This window comes from Alligator mississippiensis, chromosome 10 (assembly GCF_030867095.1).
Source record: "Alligator mississippiensis isolate rAllMis1 chromosome 10, rAllMis1, whole genome shotgun sequence".
Classification (NCBI taxonomy): Eukaryota; Metazoa; Chordata; order Crocodylia; family Alligatoridae; genus Alligator; species Alligator mississippiensis.
This window is the reverse complement of record NC_081833.1, coordinates 16,514,222-16,533,549: the sequence shown is the minus strand read 5'-3', so window position 1 is coordinate 16,533,549 and position 19,328 is coordinate 16,514,222. Positions and strand designations below refer to the sequence as shown.

The window sequence follows — 19,328 nt, the reverse complement described above, 5'->3', positions numbered from 1 at the left end:
AGAGCAGTCTCCAGGATGGGGTCTTTGCTCCTCCAGCTGCCCTACTTTTTCCATCCCAAGTGCGGGAGCTGAGAGGACACCAGCCTAGCAGCTGGTGCCTTTGAAGGCACTTCATCTATGAAATGAGCTTGATTTTTCCCTTATTATGTCTACTATATGCAGGGAAGTGTCTGGGGGAAGGGTGGGGGAGGTGAGAGCAGCAGCTGGTAGCAGGCAGATTTGCATGAAGGGGCTGATCTCAGCTCTGGGGGTTTAAATGAGACTCAGAGGGTCCCAGACAGAGACCGGTTTGCCTGAGGAAGCCGAGCTGGTCTGGATTCCCACCATGGCCTGGGCCCCGCTCCTCGTGGTGCTCACGTACTGCTCAGGTGCTCCTCGGGAAGGACTGATCTCAGCCTTTCAAGCCAGTGGTCTTGCGGTTTATTCCCCCCTAACAACCCTACTGCATCCCAAGGGAGGTTTCTTCAGCAGAGGGTTTATCCCATGTTTTCCCCTCTTCCTTCAGGTTCCCTTGCCGAATACGTGCTGACGCAGCCGCCCGCAGTGTCTGTGTCTCTAGGACAAACTGCTCAGCTCACGTGCAGGGGAGAAAAGTTTGACAAAAACTATGTGTACTGGTACCAGCAGAAACCTGGCAGTGTCCCCAAGCTTGTGATGTACAAGGATAAAGAGAGGCCCTCTGATGTCCCTGACCGGTTCTCTGGAGCCAGCTCTGGTGACACAGCCACCTTGACCATCACAGGAGTCCAAGCCCAGGACGAGGCGAACTATTACTGCCAGGTGTGGGATAGCGACAGCAGCACTCACCACAGTGACACAGGGCAGTGGGGAAGTGAGACACAAACTTCTTGTCCTCAGGGGGGAAACTTTGATCTTAGTGATTCCCAAGGCCGTGTGAGGGGTGGCTTCCACACAGAGCCCTATGCATGCATGGTGACCCCCCCTGGGCAGAGTCAGGATCAGCACTGCAGGCCTGGCCAGGGCTGCCTGGGATGAACACGGTAGTCACCCCTGGTGCAAGCGTATGAAGCACCAGGCTACATAGGGACCCCCCGGCGGTACCTCAGCACGTGGCTCCCGTCCCTTGTCCTGTTGTGTCTCTCAAGCCAGGTCCGTGGCCTCTCGCTCCCACACAGTCTGTGAAGCACAGTGTGTCTGACAGGTGGAGGGCAGAGTAGGAGAAGGACACCACCCAAAGCCCTGACCTGTGCAAGGGGTGGGGAGCCCTGCTGACGCCACAACCCCCTGTTCCTCCTCATGGCTTCCCCGTCAAGCCCTGCTGCCCCTCCGGGGACGCATATCCTGAGTGGCGCTGGGGCCTCCTCAGCATTGATGCAAGACCCCAGCCAATGCAGAGAAGAACAGTCCCCCGCAACGCCAACCATGCTGGCAGCATCTGCACCCTGCTGACTCTTGCAGCTGTTTGGGACAGAGAGAGGCCAGGTCTGAACATATCCCAACCCCTGTCTGTATGGGGCCACATTTCCAAATGCCTGAGCAGTTTGGAGAACCAGGTACAAATTCTCATTGTAACACCACGTGATTTCAGAGGGGGCAGCCCTGCCTCAATGTAGACCAGAGCTGAGGGTCTGTGCTGTGCAGGCACAAGCTGCTGGGTAGAGCAGTCTGCAGGCTGGCAGCTTTGCTCCCACAATAGTCATCCCGATTCCATGCCAAGCACCGGAGCCAAGGAGATAAAGTCAAGGCAGTGGCTAGAGCTGGGGAGGAGCAAGTGCTGGGCAGACACACAAGGTCTGCCCTGCCTCTGACACCTCTTCCCCACTCACCCTGCATCTAGGGTCCCCCTGCAAGGAAGGGCACCAGGAGGGGCCCTGTCAGACCTGCCTGAAGTGACACCTGCTTCCTGCTTCCCAGCCGTCTCCAGCTCCAGCTCCAGCCCCAGGCAGTCTGCAGCCAGTGTTGTTGTCTCCTCATGGCCCAAAGGGCTGAGGACCAGGGGCTGCAAAGATAGCACCTAGCATTGTAGCCCCAAGTGAAAACCATATGACCAGCCTCTGCCCATGGGAACAAACTCCAGACACTGAGTGGCTGAGCCCTTTGAGGCAGTTCCTCTGTGGGATGAGCTTGACTTTGAGACGAGTTTGCGGAGGCGGGGGGAGGGTGTCTCTGCCCTCATCCACTTATTTCATGTGGAAAAGGGAGCATAACTCCCCTGCCTCCCTTCTCATCTTCTGAGAAGACTTGTGTCCCACACACCCACCTCCCTCCTTCTGGATGGGGCCCTCTGCATAGCATGGCTGAGGAGAGGGCAGCGCCCAGGACAGAGCCAAGGAGAAGGGTGGGATCTCCAGTTGCAGCCTCTGGTGACACTGCCCCTGCTCCCTGGCTGCAGCTCCCTTTCACATCCCCAGGAGCAGAGGGCCCAGGAGAGTGGCTGGCTGCAGAAATCCCCCTGTCCCTTGCAGCAGGAAAGGCCGGTCGAGTTTCCACCTGCCAGGAGCAAAGGCAGCATGTGCTGGAAGTGAGGCCCTGTGAGCTCAGACTGCCACAGTCAATCCAAGCTGCAGTGATTGTAGGACCCGACTGGGTGCTGCTGGTCCTCGTTGAGTGGGACCGAACATGGGGCTTTGTACAGTGAGACCTTTTCTTGCAGACTGATCCCACCTTGCATGTGACTCCTCCCCTGTGCCCACAGGGACCAATCAGACAGGAGCACATCAGCAACAAGGCCCCACTTCACTGCTCTCCTCCCTTCCACTTCCCCCCACATTGCCTATATAAGATGCAGGCATGGGAGGGCATTTTCAGTGGTTTTGTCCCGTCTCTCCTGCAAGTGCTGGTGATCTCCCCGCCATGCTGTGGGCTCCCCTCCTTGTCCTGCTGGGGACGTGGTGCACAGGTGAGAGTGGGGAGAGGGATAATTACACAGAGATGTGGCTGCTGAAGCCAGGGCCCCAAGCACAGGACCAGCAGGAGGGGAGCACTGGGCAGATGTGACAGGGGTCTGCATGTTGTTTTCCAGGTGCCAGATCACAGTCTCTGCTCACTCAGCCGCCCGCAGAGTCAGTGTCCCCAGGAAACACTGTGAAACTCTCCTGCGCCATGAGCAGTGGGAACAGCATCAGTGGCTACTATGTGTACTGGTACCAGCAGAAACCTGGGACCCCCCCTCGGTACCTGCTGTATTACAAGTCGGATTCTGAGAAGCACCAGGGCTCCGGGGTCCCCGCTCGCTTCTCTGGCTCCAAAGACACGTCCAGTAACACCGGCTACCTGACCATCACCGGGGTCCTCGCAGAGGATGAGGCTAACTATTACTGTGCTGTGTGGCACAGTGATGTTTGTCACAGTGACACAGTCACAGGGGAAGTGAGACAAAAACCTCCTCTGCCCTTCCTCAGCCAGACCTGCAGGGAGCCATATGAACTGCAGGGAGCCTTATGAACTGCAGCAATCACCTCTGCAAACATGCCATGAAGTGTAACGTCTCCCTCTGCAAGGGAGAAACTAGTTGCCTCCCAACCACCCTGTCTAAGTAGGGATAGGCAGCTCTTCCCTTGTTTTCCCCCATTGAGCCCCTCTGCTTTCTGCCCTTCTCCCTCCTCATCCTCTGCCCTCTTGAGGAGAGACGGGACCAACAGCTTCCTTGCTCCCTCCTCACCTTGTGAGAACTCATGCCCCCCCATCCCAGCCCTCGCCTCCCTCCTGTTGGACGGGGACCCTGTGCAGACTTGCTGAGGAGTTGCAGCCCCCAGGGACAGAGGGAGGAAGGATGGCGGCAGCCCCAGCCATAGCCTCAGTGACATCCCTCAAGCGTCCAGAGTCAGGACATCGTAGAGCTGCGGAGCTGCCCCTCTCCTCACCTGACTCCTTACCACCTTCCCAGTGTCACCCACCATTAAACAGCCTCAGCCCTGTCCTCTCAGCATGTGAACAAACTTTTCCTCTCAGAGGACATGCCTGTTTGGGGCTGGGGACTTGTTTTTACCTTCAGAAGGGGCAGCAGAGAGAGTGGCGGATGTGGGAGGAGCAGAATTTCCCCTCTGCCCTCAGCTGTGATTAGAGTGGCCACCAAGGTTTGGGGGTCAGGGCCACGACAATGCCCTTTGCCTGTGCTGATGCCTTCAATGAATAAGACATGAGACTCTTTGCCTTAGAGAAGACTTTTCTGTATGCTCATGGAATAAACAGATGGAGCCTTTTGGTTCACTTTGCCCCTTGGATTAGATTTGGCTTTGTTTGCACATGAAAAAGAAAACAGTTATTTGCTATGTTTGTAACTGTCTATGAAGGGAACTGAAATACCAAGAGCAGCGAGGGAGCAGGGGCAGATCTGCATGAAGGGGCCATTCTCAGCTCCAGGGCTAAGTACAGACAGTCAAAAAGACCGAGGCTGAATTGATTCAGTCTTTGCAGGTTAGTCTAAGCTGCAGAGTTTAAACTGAGAAACAACTGGACAAACATTCAGTTTTGATTCAGGAAACGCAGACACATGCCTGCAGTGGCTCAGACCAGAAGCCAGGGGGACTAGAGCATGGACCTCTGGCATGTAGCCAATAAGCCTGTGCAAAGCAGCTAGTATTCACTTTGGATTCGGATTTGGCCGATTTGGGGGACAGTGATTTGATTTGGTGATTCGAATCACAGTCCTGAATCGATTTGGTCGAATCACACAGGCTCCGTCCCCAGCCCACTCTCAACAACTGTCTCACCCACCACAACTCCCGACTCTTTGGGGAAAAAAAGCTCCCACTCACTGGATGTTGCCTGGCTGGGGGGCAATCCCAACTGCCCCCCACTGCCCCACACTATGTGGGGGGCTCTGTCACAAGCCCCCCAACCCCCACCCGCTGTCCCCCCACAGGGCTGTCCCACCTTCCCCAGCTCCCAGCCCTTGAAAAAAAACAATAAAAAACCATGAACTTACCAGCTCCTGCCTGGCCGTGGGTGATCCCCACTGCTCCACACTGCATGGGGGGGCTCTTCCACAACCCCCCAGAAGCCCTGAGGCAGTTGTAGCAGCCAGTAAACCCGGGGTTTGGGGTTGTTATTTTTTAAAGTGCCGGGAGCTGGAGTGGATGGGGCACCCATGGGCGGGGCTGGGGAGCAGGCGGGGGTTAGGGGGGCTTGTGACAGAGCCCCCAATGCAGCACGTGGCAGTGGAGGGCAGCGGGAATCGCCCCCCCTACCTGGCAGCACCCAATGAGTAGAGGCCTTTTTTGAACCAGGAGCTGGGGAGGGTGGAGCAGCCAGAGGGGGGGCTGGGAGAGCAGGCAGGGGTTGGGGGGCACTTGAGGGGGCTGGGGGAGCAGACAGGGGATGGAGCCTGGCAGGGGTTCCCCCATGGTCCTGTCCCCCCTCCTCCAGTCCCCTACTTACCAGCATGGAGACCAGGTCCAGCTCCCTGCCACAACCAGCAGGGACTGCCCAAATCACTGAAGCTCTCCAAATCTTTTCCAAATCAATTCAGAGAGCTTTGAATTGATTTGGACCTTTTAATTGGTCCCTTGATTCGATTCAGATTCAGAGATTCAGTCACCGAATCAGGCCGAATGTCCTCCAAATCAAATTCTCACCGAAGCTTCACACAGCCCTAATAGCCAGCATGGAGTCTATGTTCGCTTTCTCTTCCTGCTGCCCCTGAGGTCTCTGGGTTTTGTAGTCCAGAATCACAGCAGCAGGACTCCGCAGGATTGTTCATCACATCCTCTTCCTGCTTCCAGGTGCCTTTGGGATCTGTAGTCCAGAGTCACAGCCAGCACTAAGTTTCAGTAAGTTTAGCAGGGCAGGGCAGCTCTGTACTTGGGGAAAGTGGTGTTTAACCACACCCCCCCTCCCCCATGGCCCCAGACACCAGCTGGGGTATGCCTGGGGGGCAGTCCCTGCTTCCCCTCTCCCCCCATCCCCCCAACCCTTCTCTGCTGGAGCAGACAGTACAGTCCAACCCAGAGCTGGAGAGCATTCTGGGATGCTGGGGGACTGTGATTTAACTTGAACCAGGAAGGGGTCTGGGACAGAAGTTTCATAAGCCAGGTTGACTCAGATCAGTTAAGTCTGATACTACACTCCATGAGGTTTATCTTAAACCAGTTTCAGCCATTTTGAAACTGGTTTATGTGCACTGAATTTCTGTTCTGTTACAGGTGTAAACCAGTTTCTGATGACTTAAGCCAGTTTATGTGTAACTTCTGTCCCTAGCCCAGGGGTTTAAGAGGGTTTAAAACTATTTGCTTCAGGAAGTCAAACTGGTCTGGATTCCCACCATGGCCTGGGCCCCTCTCCACCCCATCCTAGTCATGTACCACACTGGCATGAGGAAGAATGGGGCTTTTCTAAGTGTCTTCCGCGGTAGAGATTTTCCTTTCTCCATCCTGCTCTGGCTATCGTGTGTTCTCTCTCTGTAGATTTATTCACAATTGATTATTCCCAATGTTTTCCCTTCCTGCTCCAGAACATGGTGATTCAGCCATCTTCAGTGTCTGTGTCTCTAGGACAAAGCTAAACTGACCTCCTCTGGGAACAACACAGAGATCAAGATAGTGCCTTGCAGTGCCCTCCTGTTCACTAGATCTGATGCTATAGGCAGACCCTCAAGCATCCCTGACCACAGCTTGGGTTTCAACTCTGGCAACACAGCTATGCTGCAAATTGCTGGAGTCCAAACCCAGGATGACACTGTTCATTACAGTCAGGTGTGGGACAGCAGCACTTACTACAGTGGCATAGTGCAATAGGGAAGTGAGACACAACCCTCCTGCTGTCAAAGGCCACCTTTACTATTTACATTTACAGTGGTCTGAGAGCCAGGTCTTCATCCACTTCACTAAACTGAGGGCCAGGTACATGGTCAACAGATACTGGAGACCTCCCCTGAAGTCAGTCAAATTACATCACCCAGAGATTTCACTATTGATCTTCCAAAAACTGAGGGTCTCCCTTCCTCCTAGGATTTCACCAAGAAACCAGCAGGCCCTTTGACTGGCTTGTGCTTCTCATATGGTCAGCAGAGGCAGCATAAATATCCTCAGCCCAGAGTTCAGAGTCCTCCCACCTTTTCCCTTCCAGTCTTAGCAGTGTTCACATTGCAGGGCTCAATGAGTGCAAACCATGTACTCCATAGTACAGCTCAGCTGTGGAATTAATCATCTTTAACAATTAAGTAACCCACAGGCTTTGTTTTCTCTGCTTAGCTTCTCGTCTGCCCTTCACTCGGTGTCATCAATGTATTTAATTGTGATACATTATTTCCCCTCAGTCTGAAGCACCTTGAAGGCTCTGTGGGTTGGAGCTCCAGCCAAGGAGTCCAATACAATCTGCTCATCATCAGGGATTTGCTTCCCCAGTACAGTGTGCAGTGAGGCAGGAAGCAAACTGGGCCCCAGCCCAACTTGGTCAGAAATTCATGATCTGATGCCAGGGTCACACCCAGGGACAGATCAGAGGACCTCGTCCAGCAGAGATCTCGGGTCCTGCAGGAGGGGTGCTGAACTTCACTCCTAGTTGCAAACATCTTAAAGAACCTGTATGAAAACATCTGGATATGGAGCAGTTTCTAAGCCTGCCCTTGCTCCCACTGCCATCTGCAGGGTACGTAGGGGTGCCGGGGCATGCATACACTCAGATATGCTACAATGGCTTCTTTCCCTGACTACTTTGTGCCAAGCTCCATGTGGGGGCCGCACTGCCTTAGATCTCAAGCTGCCAATGCTCCACGACCATTGCTCACACTGAGGTACCAAGACTCACTGACATGGGCAGTTAGCACTTTTGGGGGAAAAATTTCCCCTGTTGCTGCAAGAGTCTTGCTGTGTGGTGTGAGGTCCCTCTGCTGCCTGCCTTGGTTTTCTGCAGCCCCCGTTTGTGCAGCAGTGGATGAAGTCTCTCATCTCTGAGGTTCTGCTGCCATCTACCGGCCTGTCCCAAACAGAACAAGGCAGCCATCCATCTGGGACTGCCAGCAATAGACCCAGCCAGGGAAATCCTGAGTGATGGCACTGCAGCAGGAGTGCACTAGGTGGGGATGTGTACTAAGGAATGTGTGCAGTGCAGCTTGGGTCACTCTGGGGGGACTTTTCCAGGGGTGTACTGATGTGTAACAAGGCTGTGGGGCTCAGGCCTGACAGTGAGTTGACAAGCTCCAGATTCTCTTGGGACATTGAGAGACATGCAAGAAGGAGCCAGTGGCACAGGGCAGGCACTCAGCACCCTCCAAGGGGTGTGGAGATATAGATCCCCCCAGAGTTGGTCCCCATTGAAACCCTTGACCAGTCCAATGCTCTGTTTCTGCTTCCTACTGAAAGCAGATTGAAACCCAAGCTCTAGAGACTCAAGCGTGACCAAACCGCAAGTGTGCATGCCGAGGGGAAAGAAGGGGTGGATGGTGAGAGATCCAGATCTGAATTTTCCAGCACTTTAAGGATGGTTTGAAGAGAGGTTGCTCACTTCTGAACGTTGGTTATGTGTGGTTCATAGAATCATAGGATCAATGGACTGGAAGGGACCTGGAAGATCAACAAGTCCAGTCCCCTGCCATAGGCAGGAGGTTAATGAGCTCAAACTAGCTCAATGAGGTACTTATCCAGCCTCCTCTTGGACCCCTCCAAGGATGGCGACTGCACCACCTCTGCCAGGAGTGTGTTCCAGGTTCTAGTTATCCTTACGGAGAAGAAGGTCTTCCTATGTCCTGTCTAAATCTTCCCTGTGTTATTTTGTGACCATTGATCCTCATCCTCCCAAGGGGTGCCTTTTTGAAGAGTTGCTCCCCCAGATCTTGGTGCTCCCCCCGACATACTTGTAGGTGACTCTCCAGTCACCTCTCAGCCTCCTCTTACTCAGACTGAACAAGCCTAGTTCCTCGAGTCTCTCCTCATAGGGCCTATCCTCCAGGCCCCTGATCATGTGAATGGTATTTCTCTGCATCCTCTCGAGCTTATCTGCATTCTTCTTGAAGTGCAGTGCCTAACACTGGGCACAGTTCTCCAGCTGCAGCCTCACCAACACTGAGTAGAAAGGGAGCAGCACCTCTCTGGATCTGTTGGCAACACATCAGCTGATGCACACCAGAGTTTTATTTGTCCTGCTGGCGACTTCATCACACTATTGGCTCATATTCATCTGTTTGACAGTGACCCCCAGGTCCCATTCAGATGCTGTGTTAGCCTGTGGGCTGCCGCCTATTCTATAGTTTTGGTGACAGTTCTTCCTACCCAGATGAAGGACCCGGCACTTTTCCCTGTTGAACCTCATCTGATTCTGATCAGCCCATAGAACCAGTCTGTCTAGGTCGTCCTGGATCCTCACCCTATCTTCTGATGTGCCCGCATTTTCCCACAGCTTAGTATCGTTGGCAAACTTGGTCATCTCATTTCATCTCATGTCTGAACTGCGTGGCTGGTGGCCTGGTCCTGATGTTAATTTACCTGCTGAGTTTCACAGCTGAGGTCTGTTCCATACCGTAACAATTTTCTCTTGCAATGACCTGAACATACAGATAACTCGGCAGCTTGAAATTAAATGTTTATCTGCTCTGTATTATATTAAGAATCCAGCCCGGAGGTACTCTGAAATTGTGACCTATTGGCAGATAAGACTGTATGAACAGAGACAACTGAAGCCCAATAACATTTGCTTCCCAAAGAAAAATATGCTGGAGCAAAACCCAACTGACCTGGATGCATTGCTCATTGCCAGCTGTGCAGCACATAAGCAAAGCAGGCACGGTTAATACTATGCAAGGCTGCTCACCTATAACATCATAACCCGCCCAATTATGCCATGCAACACTGATCAAGCACAGCACAGCAAAAACGGTGGTGTCTTGCACTCTCTGTATCAAAAATAAATTACCCGATCCCAGGACCCCATATGCTGCACAAAATGATACACAAAGGCCACCTTGCCCATCACTGCAGCCACATCTGGCCCCCTGAGAGACATTTTAGAAGGGGCCAGTTTTCATAGGGCAGGTACTCAGAGACAACTAATTCACAGTACACACACTATGAGTAAGCAGTCCAGGCCCAATGATGAACCAGCAAGGGCTTTGCAGAAAGTAATTGCCTTTTCTATCTCCGGCCATATCACTTGCCATGTGCAAAATGCCAGGGAAACCTCAGTGAACGTACGCATTTGTGTGTTTGCTGTTTCCAAAGCATTATTACTATTTTGTACAGGATCTCAGGCTTACATCTCATTTAAGATGTTGCATGCCCTTACCATACCCCTAACATCATGCCAGGGCCCTGGCTTGGCTTCAATTCAGACTCTTCATCTACCAAGCGTTCAACCCCCCTGTTCCCTGATGCACATGAGATGATTCCTGATAGTTTCTGAGACCCATTCTTTTCTTCTTAGCATGAGAGATCAGAGATGAGTACAGCACTTGGTGACATGGCATGTTGGGCTGCCCAGGCATGCCATGCCACACCAGGCTGCGCAGCCAGTCACAGCTCCCATGTCTGATTATTCAGCCGACAAGCTATTGGTGCTCAATTGGTCTGAACTCCAGGTGACAAATACTTGACCTCCATCAAGTGGTTGGTGTAAAAATGCAATGGTCTTCAACTTCATGGACTCCACAATGTAAATTGTCAATAAGCCACAACAGAGATAAGATCTTGGCTCTAGAATTGATATGGCGAAGTTTGACCCCACCAAGGGCCACCGCAAGGTCTAGGCCTCAAAGACATGCCAGTTAAACTACTGAAAGAAGAATTAGTTGACAGGATGCTTCCCCCATCCTTGCCCATGAAGGCAACAGGCCAAGCTGGAAATACCAGGGCCTTGCAAGTGGAGGTGCTGGAAACTTAATCAACAAGAACTGCAGCCAAAGCCTCTTCAGCTGGCATCTTGAGCCATGTACAAGGAAGGCAGGGCTGAGAGAAGCAGGGAGGGCTGATATTCAAGAGGGATTAGTGGAAAGAGTAGAGCCAGACAGACAGAATGGAGGCACCTTTCTTTGCTTTGGTTCTTTACTGAGATTCAGACTTTCTACCTGGTTGAGAAGACAGGACAGTGTGACGCAAAGGACCTGGGAGTGTCTATGACACTACCTCACTCCCTCCTTGGGTTCTGTTGGCTCCTGGGGTTTTTTTGGACAACTAAAGATGAATGGTTTAAAACCAGTTCCAGGCAGCCCCAACCTACACTTGCCTTGTGGCCAGCTTATGTTGCCAATTGCAGTGTGGCACACTTATTTGCAGGGAATAGTAATTACCATGTCTCTTCACCTCATTTTGGGTTAATGAAAAGTGTTCAGATAGTTGTACATGAACATGAGGGATCAGTGGCCTTGGTCAGAGCCAGTCCTAGGAGAAGCAGTTTCTCCAGGCATCTCCATCAAGGGTCCCACCATGGCAGCTCCAGTCACAGATCTCTAAGTGGACAGATCGTTTCTGGTAATAAATATTTAGCAAGGGCAAGGAGGAGGCCATATAGATTCTCGTTCCTGCCTTAAACAGGCTCTGAATCCAGGCCCCCAGAGGCAAAAAGCCACCAACCAACAGAAGCAAGCTTTGCTTTCCCAAAACACCAGCTGAGTATATGGTGCTTATTATAAAACGCAAGAGACTATAAGCAGAGCAACTGCTGTGTGCACTAAGAGGCACAGTCCCAAGTGACTCTGATTTCCTTTCAGAAAAAGGAAGTGGCCTCTAGGAACCAGGCAGTTACACATGTGCAATGGAAAGACAGTTGGCCACGCACAACTGCTCAAGCCTGCAATGTGGTTCCCACCATCTGTCACTACAAGAACGTTTCAGTGAAAGCCAAGGGGACAGCAGTGGCAAACAGAGCATGAAATCGTGTGACCACAGCTCCCCCATAACTACAGGAATGAGTTGCTGACATGTCAATTATTAATAATGCATAAGCTTCATCCTGCTATGTGAAGTCACTTAACGGGGTTTTGTGGGTTAATTGTTTTGCCACCGTTTGGCTCTTCCCAGTTTATGATTTAATTTTAGGTGAAAAAAAAAGTTGCTATTCAGGGGGTCAGGTAACAGGCTGGGAAGCAGCTGAATTTAATGTGTCCATCTGCCAATATGAACTGTCCAAAGGGAATGTGTTCTGGGAAGTCAGGTGAAGTGCAGCATTTTCTTCTCATTAATGCTGTGATACACAATCAACAGCTCAGGCAGATTGGACTGGGGCAGGAGGGAGGCAATAACAATGTCCAAAATCAAATAGAACCTGTCATCCTCACTCCTGAAAGCTATGAAAACCTGGCTACTTTCCTCCCATCTCATTGTTTTTCATGGTTGGCATGTTGTTTTGCCTATTAGCATAAGAACTAGAGCTGAGCAAGACACAGATTTGCTGTCCTGCTAAGGCTTCTGAGACACTGCCATTTTTTTTCCTGATATTCTGTTCCTGAAATTTCAAAAACAAAAAACCACAAACTTATTTTCAGGCAGGGGGAGGCACATGTTAAAGGATCCAGTCAATGGAAATCTTTCATTCTGAGAATTTCAAAATGTTCTTTTCTAATTTTGACATTTGAAAATCGCATAACTTTTTAGAATATAGATGAACTGGCATTTTTGAAACATGCTGAAAAATTTCAGGACTTTTTTTAATCCCCCAAATCATTTAGATTGAGAAGATTTCTCCACCAGATCCTCTCCCAGAAGCAGTTTTGATTTTGGCAAATCAGCTTTCTCCAAAGGAAAAAAAAAAACCAGTTCATTTTACTTCTGTTTAGTTAAACACCGACTGTTTTCTCAACACCAAATCCCTTCCTGTGTTTTGACTGTTTTTCTAGCCATTCTAAATAGGTAGAAATCAAGCATTTGATGTTTTAGAATGCAGACAGCAGCAGTCACTGCCCAGTCTTCCTACATTACTACTAGGCGGTCACTGCTGACCACCTCCTCTGCAGGCTCTCATTGCCAACCGAATACACTGACAGCTGTTTCTCAAGTCATCTGCCCTGCCCCATCAGCAGCAACGTCTAAGTAGCTCACCTCACTGGGCTCAGCTAAGCTGGAAATCTAGTGGGTAATGAGAGAAGTTTCAGTTCCCAGACAGGTGGCAGAGCCAATGCTCTGGGGTTTCAGTAGACACCAGCTGAGCATAAGATGCTGTTCGTGCCTCCCATTCTGGTCAATCCCCTCGAGGATGGAATCAGGAAGGACTTATCCTGCTATGATGATGAGCTCAACGGTGGGAGCAGCACCTGCGAGGATTTGGGAGAGATGGAAATAACTTTGATTGACCTTGGGCTTTCTTTTTTGATTGATCAATAAGGCTTTCTTCAGGAGCTTATGGAGGAGAAAGGGCTAATGGACTTCAGTGGTGTGAACCACTGGAGTGCCGTAGCCCATGAGGGGCAGTCAGACACTGCACTTGGACAGAGAGCCCAAGACAGGGGTCAAATGCGGTAGTCTGTGGGCTTGCCCCGGGAGTGAACCACACGCTCCTCTTCCAGGAGTCTAAGCACGGGCCCACCCTCTAGATAGACTAGAGGTGCCATTGGCAACAGGAGATGTCCTTACATTTCAGCAAACAGGCAGGAGTCTTTCCTGGGATCTCTAAGTGGCAGGATGCATCCAGGGAAACTGATCTGTCTGAACGCTGTAAAGATTTTTGGGGTGCTGCCTTTGTGAAGGGCAAATGGAGAATATGGATAATGCTACTCTTGCAAGTGACTTTTGGCCACCACATCCCTCCTCTGCAACCCAAGAGGTACCTGGAATTGGATTCATCATTCACAACAGCAGGGATCACAATGGGGAACACATGCTTCTGGCCAGCTGTATCTGTGAGGGGCACATACTTGGAGCCTTGCTACGAAATCATGGGAATGTAAGAAGGTGGAACCAGGTAAGCCAGATTCAAGACTTATCATTGGCTCTGATGATATTGTTGTTATTTGTCTTGACTTAAGCCAACATGTGGCTGCTTTGAGTCTATTGCTCAGTTTTTGCAGGACCCTTGGAAAGGGATTACCATTCCCCAGACCCTCTCCTATTTGTGACTTCTCTGCCTCTCAATCCATTTCAGATCTCAGAGTGATACAGACCTCTGTCCCTAAAAGCCAACCTAGAGTGGGGTGGGTGTCACGGTCTGCAGGGTGGTGTCTCAGGACTTCAAGGGTGAAGAAGACAGAGTGAGGGACCCTGAAGTGCTGGCTTCTCAAGATAAGAGATTACAAGTAGGAACATCTCCTGGGAATGACCCAGTGCACCACTGGGGTGATGAGTAACCATTTATGCTCTTTTTCATTCATTATACTGGATCCAGGAAGGTAACATGATGTATTTCATTGATCTGTTTTCCTGTACCTGTTAGTATGTCTGCTATTGATTCTCCAAATGAACTTCCTAAAAGAGAGATCTTGCCACTTTTGTGAGATTCTCAGAGGGTCCTGGGCTGCCTTTTCTCCCAGGCCCCTGTTACTTTGTGCTCCAAGTTTTATTCTGTTTTTCCCTGCTGGCCTGTGAACTTCAACCTGAAAGTCACTATGCCAGAAGGGCCAGCTGCCAGTCAGTTTACACTCATACTGTGGTTTATTCTTTGGGTTTTGTACTTTTTCCATCCTGCACAGAAATAGGGAGGATGTTACATTTCTGTGTTTACATATGTACTTATGCCATTGCCATTCATGTGGGCACTACAGAAATGGTAGGAAACACAGCAGTGGAAACAGAGTTGGGCATGGTGGTCCATTCTAGAAAATTGAAGGGGGAAAAAGGATCAAGAAAGGAAGAGCTGGAGAAGAAGACATGACAAAATGACCAAAGATAAACCAACCAGAAGAGAGAACTCTTGTCCCCTTCCATTTCAAAAGACTAAGAATATAGTTTGGGATCCGCATCTGATTTGTTGAAGAGCTTGATCAAGGGGCCCCCTGGATATCCCTTGGGAGACAGTAAATCCACAGTCAGTCCCCACTGAATTACTGCATGTTGCATGAGTTTCTTCAGAGAAAAGAAAATCTGCATCCCTTCTCCTAAGTCCAGCATTGTGGTGGACTGTGCTCCACACTTAACATACCACGCCACTGGGACACCTAGACCCCAAAGCAGAAGCAAAGAGATGCTAGATTATTTTTGCATAGCTCTGTGTCACTGTGCGTATGTCTTCGGCGGCGGAACCCAGCTGACCGTCCTCGGTAAGTCGCTCTACTATTTACCTACAACCATTTTCAAATTGTTGGTGGCTTTGATTTTTTCACTTTTTCTCCCCTGTCTAACCTTTCTGCCCATTCCAGGTCCAGTGCCCTTCAGTTCTCTACTAATCCCAGTGAAAATGTGTGGGGGGGGTGGCTTGCTCAGGAGAATGCTTAGAATTAAGTTTGGCATACTCATAGGTTTTTATCACTTGTAAAATGCTTTTGTCCTTTCATGACCGATGCGATCCCACTAATAACATCTTTGGTTGCATCACAGATTTTTCTTTATTACAGGTGAAGGCAGGGGAAAATAAGCCAAATTTATAATGCAGCCAGCTTGTATTTAAATAATTTATCAAACAAGAATTTCTTTCTTTTTCTTGTGGGAAAACCATCCAGATAAAGGCTGCGGCATAATGAGAAAGTGTGTAGGAGTTTGAAATTTAAGGGTTTTCTTCCTTTCAAAGAAGAAGGGTCTGTCATTATGTCAGGGGAAAAAAAGTTGCCTCTATGTTTCAGAAATGCTCAGACTGACAGTTACTTTTTAATTTTCTGGGTTTGATGCCTTTTTTTTAGGTTACCCTTGAAAAGTTAGAAGTATTGGTGATAAGTAGGAACTCAAAGTAAGGCAACTGAAGCAGTAAACCAGCTTAGAATGAGGCAGTTTCCCCTGCTGCAAACATATAAGGATGTGTTGAGGAGGGAGGAGAGTAGGTTAATGATTTTAAAGTATAAAATTTTGAAATAACTTTGAAAGAAATATGTTGACTGTCCAGCTGCTGGAAAAAGTTACAGAGTAAATAATGCATCAGGATACATTCTTATGCAGTAACAGGGGCATTATTACTCATCTCTCTGTCTTTCTAATCATCTTGCCCATCACTATCATGTCTGAGTACTTCAGCATTAAAATGATCATACTGAGACTGAAGAGATCCAGAGAGGATCTTATTATGTGGTATTATGATACCTCAGCTCCACTCAGATATTACAATGATGGGCACTATTGGAAAACCTAGGGTTACCAGATAGCCAGTAAAGATTATAAGAAATACAGAGCCAATTACATACAAAAGATAAATGGCCAGATCTAGGAATATGTAGTTTGGTAAAGAAGTTAGAAGGGATAGTTGAGGTGCTTAAGACAGTAAAAGAATTACTGTGATTATTAGCAGGTGATAATGAAAGATAACTCCTTTTCTACTGCTTGGTAAGTCTAGGGAGCCTCTCTATGGAATGAATGGCTGGTACGTACATTAAAAGCAAGACTTCTTCATGGGTAGTTAGTTTGCGCAATTCACTGCTGTGGGAGTTGATCCTGTAAAGTACTGTGGCTTGAATTTAGAAAGAGCCGGTTATGATCAGTTAACAATATTCAATGCTGTGGTAGAAGAATTGGTATTTTGTGTGTCAGGACATAATCATTTGTCCTGGCCAGGACAGTAGAGTATATGCTCGTCACAGCCTTGCACCTCTGCATTGCAACTGGGCAGGGTTCTTAGAGGTGCTAAAGACCATCAGCTCTCACTGAAATCTATGGGAGCTATAAGGGTCTCAGTACCTCTGAGAACCAGACTAATTGGAATTTAGACTTAATTGGAATTTAAATGCAGAGCTGAGCTGCTTGATGCTAATGGAGATCAGAATCTTACGGATCTAGTTTTCAGATACGCTGAACACTTACGGCTTCCAGTGTGAGCTGTGGGTGCTCATCACCTCTGAAAAGTCAGCCACACAAGAGCAGGTCTTATAATCTATGTGCAGTTAGTATATGGGACTAAAGCAAGAGGCACTTTGCATTAGGAATTTCTCCAGAGATGCTCATTCCTCTATAATAGGAGACTGGAAAACCTGGAGCAGACTGGGGTCACCCTGAAAACTTGAGACCTTTTTTTCCCCAGGAAAGTTTCTTGGCAAAACTTAGGTCTTTTTAAAGAAACCGTAGGATGTCAGTTAAGAGAGAACCGATTCTAGTTTAGAAACCATGAGCCAAATTCCACTCTAGGTTGTATTGCTGTAAAACTGGAGCAACTCAGTGGACTTTATGAGTTTATCTAAATAATGGGTTCACTTTTTAAAATCATGTGCATGTTTGTGTGTGCGTGCACGCATATCTCTAGACTGAGTTGGTGTAAACTGTCACCTCTCAATCAAAGCCAATACAGCTACAAAAAATTACCCACACTGAGAATTGTGCTGATTTCCTTTAGCTCTCATCGATTATCCATGACCGTAAGAGCCCCATGGTACTACAGAGCTCTTTTGAATGGAGGATCTAACCATTGCCTATAAGGACTTACATCTAAGAAAGAGCCATTTCCTTTCAGGGAGGGAAAATCTCTCCAATTTTTGATTGCCTCCAAAATTAAAATGTAGAGTGGGGCCATCTGTGAATAATACATACATGAAATATGGGAGAGTCCAGAATGGTCTCAGCTGCCTTAATTTGTTCAGCAATTAGTGCCATGATTTTTTGTGGCACTGCCAATTGTTTCTGTCCATATTAGCAAGAGTTTTTTGCAAGGCTGAGCTGGGTGAACTCCAGTGTTGTAAGTATCAGACAGCCCTTTTCCCAGTTATGTTGGTGCCAGTGCATTGATTATAGAAGTGCAAACGAGAGAAGAGTTTAACCTACAGGATCTAGTTATTTGGAGAGCTGTCAGACAGTCCAAATGCTGTGCCATCATGAGCAGGAGACTGTGCCTTTGGATCCTGCAGCTGGATCTTCACAGGCAGACTTCAGACCTCACTGAGAGCTAATGAAGCAAATGGGAATCCAACAGGGTCTAGCTGTACAGATCTGTTCTTATTCCAAGGGCAGCTCGGGGCAGATGAAATGCATCTTTCTAATCCAAAGAGTAAACAAGTTTCTTACCCTTGAATTTCTGGGCAATTATGCAGCAGCAGTGCCATTCAACTCCTGATGGGGGAGAGATGATGCTGAGAGTACAAAGAAGCAACACTGTGAAATGGGTTACTCTAAAGAGCATCCCATTGTTACACACAGATGCAGCATTTCCCTGGTAGAATGATCTGTGGCTATGTAATACTCTCATCAATATAAGCACATTAGCAGAGAAATACTTAATACCTCATTTGAAAGGATGGAGCCAGTGTAGAGGAGAGTGTTACTTCAGGGGTCCAGCTGCAGCTAGCTGTTCTGTTAAATGCCACAGTTCCCTGAAGGCTTTCTGTATTTTCTATATGGAAGCTTCAATTTTATTTTTAACGTTAAGGGGAGTTTATTATGGTAATTCTTTATCATGTAACGTTTTTCTAAAGATCAGGCAGCTTGTCCCAGAGATCTTCTTTTTAAAATAGATTTCATGGCCCTGCACACCCAGCTTTGCACCTCTTATGAGAGGCATGCAGTGATTTTATAGCCCAAGGATTTAGCCCAATGTATCTAGCAGCCTGCACTGTGCACTGCCACCTTCCCACTCAATGGGACTGATGTTTCCTAAAGTCTCTGCATTATCCTCAGCTTTGCACCTAACTTAATACCAAACCCTCTTGTTCTCTCGCAGGACAGCCAAAGGCCTCTCCTACCGTCCACCTCTTCCCTCCCTCCTCGGAAGAGATCAGCAGCAAGAGCAAGGCCACGCTGGTGTGTCTGATGGACAGCTTTTACCCCGGCTCAGTCCTGGTCACCTGGAAAGCTGATGGCACCACCATCACCAGTGGAGTGGAGACCACCAAGCCGTCCAAACAGAGCGACAACAAGTACATGGCCGGCAGCTACCTGGCGCTGAGCGCCTCCGACTGGAAGAGCCACGAGACCTACACCTGTCAGGTGACGCACGATGGGAAGAACATCGAGAAGACCCTGAAGAGATCGGAGTGCTCTTAGCCCGCAGCCCCCAGAGGGCTCGGCCGGCTCCTGTCCCAGTCAGTAGAGAGCTGGGATCCCTGAGGAGTTGGGATCTTTCTGTAATATCTCCCTAATGCTGGTTTCCAGCAACTCCAATTTCTACTTTGTGTGGAGATTTTAGCCAGTCCCTTTGACACCCACCTTTCGTTCCATGTATCCATCTCCCGCCCTCCCTTCTCTGCATTCCCTGCACATGTTGTTCCTGCTTTAGTCTCTGATGCAGCCTTGATACAAAATTAATAAAACCAGAAATATTCAACTCTCACTGTGTCTGTAGAAACTTCTCTGCCTCTTGCAAATATTTAGAAGAATTGTTTAATTTTCCATGGTCCTGCAATAAAAGATGGACACTGATCAGTAAAATAGCTTATTTTCTTGCTGCCA

At 49.0% G+C, this 19,328-nt stretch overlaps 1 protein-coding gene and 2 gene segments (V, D, J or C); all 3 read left to right on the top strand.

Annotated features, from left to right (window-relative positions):
• Nucleotides 1–325: 325 nt before the first annotated feature.
• LOC102574592 (immunoglobulin lambda variable 3-25-like) lies at nucleotides 326–1,854 on the top strand. The segment is given in 3 exon segments: nucleotides 326–368; nucleotides 506–832; nucleotides 1,799–1,854. Coding segments are annotated over 3 exon segments (426 nt in total).
• Nucleotides 1,855–2,782: 928 nt separating this feature from the next.
• LOC106740482 (immunoglobulin lambda-1 light chain) lies at nucleotides 2,783–19,209 on the top strand. Its single transcript, XM_014611360.3, has 4 exons — nucleotides 2,783–2,860; nucleotides 2,984–3,295; nucleotides 15,020–15,073; nucleotides 18,601–19,209. The coding sequence occupies exons 1-4, from the start codon at nucleotides 2,815–2,817 to the stop codon at nucleotides 18,921–18,923; spliced, it is 735 nt and encodes a 244-aa protein (XP_014466846.2). The 5' UTR covers nucleotides 2,783–2,814; the 3' UTR covers nucleotides 18,924–19,209.
• LOC132243523 (Ig lambda chain C region-like) overlaps nucleotides 13,070–19,328 on the top strand; it is a 30,927-nt gene continuing 24,668 nt past the window's right edge. The window contains exon 1 of the C gene segment in view: nucleotides 13,070–13,782.